This window comes from Pteropus alecto, unplaced genomic scaffold, assembly GCF_000325575.1.
Source record: "Pteropus alecto unplaced genomic scaffold, ASM32557v1 scaffold398, whole genome shotgun sequence".
Classification (NCBI taxonomy): domain Eukaryota; kingdom Metazoa; phylum Chordata; class Mammalia; order Chiroptera; family Pteropodidae; genus Pteropus; species Pteropus alecto.
The window spans coordinates 1283479-1289902 of record NW_006442497.1 but is presented as its reverse complement, the minus strand read 5'-3'; the positions used below and the strand labels follow the sequence as shown (position 1 = coordinate 1289902).

The 6424-nt window shown below is 37.5% G+C and overlaps 1 protein-coding gene across 7 annotated transcripts in view; it reads right to left on the bottom strand.

Moving 5' to 3' along the window:
* KIAA0753 (KIAA0753 ortholog) overlaps nt 1–6424 on the bottom strand; it is a 65779-nt gene that overhangs the window by 40566 nt on the left and 18789 nt on the right. For 6 of the 7 annotated variants that reach the window (XM_025040184.1, XM_025040183.1, XM_015597409.2 and 3 more), the window contains 4 exons: nt 4336–4960; nt 1747–1853; nt 512–574; nt 1–111 (listed from right to left, as the gene is read on the bottom strand). The exon at nt 1–111 is cut by the window's left edge and continues 90 nt beyond it. In XM_025040184.1, coding sequence (XP_024895952.1) covers nt 1–111; nt 512–574; nt 1747–1853; nt 4336–4960 — 906 coding nt within the window. The remainder of the gene's footprint in view (nt 112–511; nt 575–1746; nt 1854–4335; nt 4961–6424) is intronic. The other variant, XM_025040185.1, reaches the window with a different exon arrangement.

Sequence of the window (6424 nt, the reverse complement as noted above, 5' to 3'; positions counted from 1 at the left end):
ACACTGAACAGGAACTGGGTGCTCCCCTCGGTCAGTAAACTGAGTGACAAACATCTGTAAGGCCCGAATGGCTCCTCGATGGGCAGCTGCCAGCCTGGACATTGCCCATGACTGGCAATAAATGAAATGTGATAAGTTATTTCAATATTCAGAACTTCTTGATATTAACCCAACCCTTAAGAATATTTAGTCTATTTTCTTTCTATATTGAACTACATTTTGAAAACTGTTTCACAGTAGAGGGAATTATAAAGTTTAAAAGTTTTCTAATGACAAAGTCTTTTCTTTCGTATTCTCAGTTTCTCACACCAGCAACAACAAAAATCTATTTTTAGAACCTGTTCCTTGGAAAGAGACCCCAAATTCAGAATATTTAAAGTGCTCACGCCCTCGCTAACAGGTTTCTACAAGCACTGTAGATAACAGTGCAGAGAAGACACACGCAATACTAAGAAAACAATGGTAATCTAATTTATAAATAAGTATTAATTATATTTAAATCGCATCATACCTTTTTAGTGTGTTTAATTTTATGTGGACTCAATTTATCCAACTCTTCCTGGATTTCTTTAACCTGTTTTGTAAAAAAGGGAAAAATGAAAAACTTCATACCTTTCCACTGATCTTTTTTGTAGGAAAGGATGCATCCTGTCTTGTCTAATATAACCATTATTAATTCACGTCACTTGAAAATGAAATAAGGCTCTTCATTCATGCCCCCCCAAAATAATTATTGGTTTCCAATTCAAGATGGTGAGTAGAGCATAATGTTCACTTCCATCCCTTGGTCCCCAATGTAATAGGAATTTAACATGAAGGAGCGAAGGTGGAGGTGACTCCAGAAAGGTTGGAAGGCCAGATCATGAAGTCTTCAGTGCCATGCTAAAGGATTTAGCTTTCATCCTCTATGTTCCAGGGAGCCACTGAAATCTTTTAAGCAGTGGTCTGACAGGGTGAGATTCATGTTTTAAAACAATCTCTATGTAATCTCTTAGCAATGCAGAGTAAGGACCAAAATAGAATCCAAAAGAATACAGAACAAAATCTAACTCAGGCGTTTTATTTTAAATGAAAAGGTCCAGTTGTTAGTTCAAGCAATAAGGCCAACACGTGACTTAAGTGACCAGAAATGAGTTTAAGACTTATTAATGAGTAAGGCATTAAAGTTAAACATTTTTAAAAATCTACCCGTAATGTCAACAACATAAATCCCTGTTTATCAGCCACTAAATGTGTCCTGAAAGACACTTAGTGGTCTTCATTCTTTACTATTTAATAATCAAATTATTTCCTATTCCTAAGCTTCTAGTACATTACAAACATGAGACACATAGAAACTAACAAGGTCCTTTTCTTCTAAGACAAAAGCTCATAACTGAGGACCAAGGGTTTTAGAGTAACTGATTCCCTGGACTTCACTACAAAAATATGTGCCATATGAGCATTTTTTTTCTGGGGAGAGGACCCAAAGCTTTTAGTAGATTCTCAAGAGTCTACAACACCAAAAAGTCAAAAACACTATTTAAGAAGTTTGGCCATATATACATAATACACAAATGTACATAAAGGCAGATAACAAAAAGAAAAAGAATTATTTGTCCACATGTTCAGAAAAGTTTGCCTCACAAAAGCATTAGAATTCATGAAGGATACATTGGTACTATATTTCTGAGATAAATGGAAAACAAATTCTCTATGAAGGTAATGCAGAAGGCTGAATGTTCCACTCCTCCCTGCTTTTCGTACCTGCTGCTGGAGGACATAGAGCATTCGAGCACAACGAACAGCTTGCTCTTGCCTCCTGACATGGATTCGCCGTTCTTCATCTGGATCCAAGACTTCTTCCATTCTGTCTGAAAATATTTTTTACCCAAAAGTGAATTATAAGCCAAATATAAAAACTTATAAAAATTTCAATTACTCAAACGAGTAACAAAGATCTCTATTTTAAATAAGAAAAAAAAATGCGGCTGTCCTAACAACAAATGTCATTTTTTATTAGCCAAGAAATCAGGAAGAAGTAGACCTGTGTAATGACTCAGAGACAGAAGGGTCAGGAAGGTATTAACTAGGTCAAGCTCCCCTCCATGCAGGAATTCCCTGAACTAGAGCCCACTGGACAGCCTAGTCCACTGTGAGGCATCTCTTACTATTTTAAAATTCTTTATATTGAGCCCAAAACTGTAATGCTTTCTATTTTTACAAAAACCCTTTACTGTCCTATTTTTATGTTTAGCAAGATTTCTTTTACACTTTCTTATCTTGAATTCAAAAAAACAAATCCTTTCTCCAACACATTAAGATTATATGAATGTCCAAAGCCCTCATAGATTTGTCGGGAAGCACAACCTCGTATACACTAAAGCTCCACATTTTCAAAAGATTAGTTCAAAGAAACTGTTTCTGGAAGATTGCCTGAGGGATATGCAACTTGTCCATTCCTTCTAGTCAGTGGTTTTCAAATGTGGTCTAAATAAAACTCCTATATAAGTTCTTACATAAAACAAATTCTTGTATAAAAAATTCTTATGTACTACTCCAATGTACTTATATAACAAATTCTTATGTAAAACTCTAATATACAAATTAGATATCTTTAATATTTACTCATTAAAAAGTCAACTAATATTTTTGTTTTAAAAAAAAATCAAAAATTTGAAATCAGGAGTCGTGGACACATACGCTGTCACAGAGGAGTCTACAAGCTACGTTGTGTCTATCTCTTATTGGGGCTGCACCGCATGAAGAAACCTGGGATTCATAAACTTATATGAATATTAGTGGTAACAGGCTCAGGTGGGGTTTTAACTCCTCACCTTCCAGATGATTCTGATGCAACCAGTCTGCAAAGCAGCATTTGGGAAGCACCATTGGGTATTTCAGGGCTACTAAATAGTGGGCTGCAGATAGGTGCCATCGCAAACTATTACCAGTCCACGACAAGCTAAGTGCAGAAATCAAAAATATGCATTTACAGGTTTTTATAACAATAAGCCATTTTCGTGACATTTTTATTATAGTTTAGAAAGTACTGATTTGTGAAAGACATTTTTAACTTAAAACAAAACAAAACAAAACACCCAACCCCACGGAATTTGAGCAGCTCTGCTCTAAAGGTCCCCCTGTAGCAGGCCACATCATCAGAGCAGTGAGAGTCATGGCTTTCTTCCCCCAGGGAGCATGGCTTCTACCAATGTATGCCATACACCAGCACAGAGGAATGTTTTAAGAAAGGAGCCATAATGCTCTTGTTATCTTGATGTAGGAATGTTTTCAAATTGTTCATATTACACAACATACTCTTTATGAAAACCCACTGACTTCAATACATGAAACAATTGTCTTCTTTACACAATTGCTTTTTTCTAAACAACTTTGAAAATTCTGCAACTCATTACATTTTCCTCTTTAGCTGGCTGCTAGGAAGCTCAGAAACAAATTTGTAATTCATTCCTAATAAATCCTATTTTTCTTTTCCTCTTTTCCTGTGCCATAATATCCTTGTTTACTTACATGTGTGTGTTCTATCTTGTTCAACCACAGATATTTTTGTAAGGGACCTTAAGTTCCTCATATAACATGCATATATGTATAAACGTATATCTAAATTACAGACTATGCATTACTCTAGCAAGGTGGTTCCTTGTGATGCTCAACTCCCTACTTCCTGCAATCCAAGCTAGGCTTGATTCCCCTACTTGTTAGCTTTGGTAACCCTAAATTTTCCACATGGAATCAAGTCTCTACTCCCCAAGGAAACACAAGGGCATAGGGAACTTTGAAGAATTGTAGAAAACAGTATATGGTGATTATATACTTTCCTTTCTACCCTGTTGTCAGATATTTTACACATGTATCTACCACTTCCCTTGTCACTGCTGTGTGTTTATCTAAACATTGCCTAAGTCAGAAGTGGATTCATCCACAATATACGTATACTATGCTCTTTTTGAACAAATTAAAAGTAACATTGTCAGAAGGATTTCCGGATAAAGAAGCAAAACACTACAAGACAATTTGTACTCTGGTGCTAGAAGACCTAAGATTCAGACAGCAGGTTCCCCGTTCCTAGGCTGGGCCCTCAGTTAGTCGATTACCAAGTGCGGCTTATAAGAAAGGATTTGTATCATGTGCCTCTGCTGGAAAGAGGGGGTAGAGCAGGGCAGACTCTTCAGAAAAAAAGACATTGGTCAAACTCAAAGTCCACTTGTCTGGTCACTCTAGTGACAGAAGAAGGGAGTGAAATTTGATGGGGTGGGGGTCCCAAAGGAATGTATTTGAACTATCTCACTCTCGGAGCATCTCTTCAAAGCGAAGAATCCAAATTTTTCTCACCTTTTTTAGTTACCTCTTCAATTTTATGGATACAACTGCTCAACTCTTTTTGGAGTCGCTGAACTTCTAGCAGGCTTTTGTGTTCACATAGGCTTTTGTGGTCATCTATCCTGGCATGTGGCGGAAGTCCTGGATCATGGGTCATTGGTGAAGCTGGCATGGTCAGATCTGACTGTCTCGGATGAGATGTGTACACGTATACTTTGGCACCTGAGCTGGAAATTTCTACTTTGGATGGCTGGTGGCCGCCATGACAAACTTCTTGACTCTCCAATTCCTTTCTCTCCACCCTATGGTCAGATATTTTATGGTTAGTGTGTCCACATTTCTGAGAGATCTGGGGCTGACTTCTGAGATGATGTTCTTTTATGCATTCTTCAAATTGTCTTCGTTTCACATCTCTTTTGGCTAGGTGGACAGCATAGCTAAGTCTCTCTTCTGATATGACAGAAAATGAAACAGAACTGCTTAGGTCAGGACCATCTCTAAAATCCAAATCTTTACAATGGTATGACTCATTGTACGAGTGCTTCAGTTTTTCAATTCTAATTGCATGTGGGCAAGAATATCGGATTGCCAAGTTGCTTGAATGTGTAGGAACATTCTTATTAAACTGCAGCTGGTTCTTTAAAAAAATAAATAAAAGTAAGCACTCATTAGAAAAATAACATATTGCATGGTTGGTATACATCTACAATCAAGTTTCTAATATTTCACCCACATGACTATTACTGCTAAACAGTACATTTCTTTTGTACCAGCAGAATCAGCCACTCTCACATGCCCCCAAATTCATCCAATACTCCTGGTTCTATCCTCCAATCACCCAGACTCACAGTATCATCCTTCTGTTTACTAATAGCATCCTGGGATCCTCCTCTAAACATCAACCCAAAAAGGTTCAAGCAGTAAGTTCCCCAACTCCCCAATTATGAACTTCTGATCTGTTCCATCAAGTGACCAATACAATCATTATGAGCATTCCTAAAAATTGCTCCAGACATGCCACACAGGACCTAGGCCATTTGACAATACCTCTTCAGGTCTTCCTAACATTTTTCATCAGGTGGTTGGAATACATCTTTTATTCCACACCTAAATTCATCTTGCTCTAAACTAGGGGTCCCCAACTCCCAGGCCACGGACTGGTACTGGTCCGTGTCTTGTTAGGACTGGGCCATGCAGCAGGAGGTGAGCGGCATGTGAGCAAGAGAAGCCTCAACTGTATTTGAAGCCGCTCCCCAGCGCTAGCATCACCGCCTCAGCTCTACCTCAGATCATCAGGCATTAGATTCTCATAGAAACACCGGTCCCTGGTGCCAAAAAGGCTGGGGAACCACTGCTTTAAATAATCTTTCTTATGTAGGCTTAAGTTTTTGTCAGTTTTAATCATAACAGATATGAGTTTTACTTTGTTTTTCACTTAATAAACATAGGCATGTTTCCATATTCCCACAGTTTTCATTATTTTTCATGGTTACATTTCCAAAATCCAATTAATGCCCTTTTCATGCCTAACCTAACTATAAGTTTCTATTAAACATTTAGATTAAGTTTTTCCACTGACAAAAATATTATTTCAATTAATACCTCCATGCATTTAGTTTTTTTCTCTTTTCAAGCTATTTCCTTAGGATACATTATCTATTCTGGGATTACTAGGTCAAAGGCAAAACAATTTTATAGCTTTGAACCTGTCAATGACGAACTCAATGAAGCTTGTGCTGTGATGTCTTTATCTTGGGGACAGTCTCCCCAACTCTCATAATAAAGTATGTTTATGTAATTGTGTGTGAAGAGCCAATTTAAAATAAACCCATTGTGATAAAACTTCAGGAAAGTATTTTGGGAAAAAAAAGTAGTTAAAACTTCACTAGAGGTTATGAGAGAGAAAAAATGGTTACCATTTGAAGAGGGCTCAGACTGATGAACAGTACTTGAAACATATAGTTTTAAACATAGAAATTCTTCCCCTCCCCCAAAATAAAAACAACCTAAAATACCTGGGGGATTTGATGTAAGCACCCCCCCCCCGGCCAAAATTGGGGGAATTCCCCTTTAACCTGGGGGTAGGGAAGGGCTTTTTTAA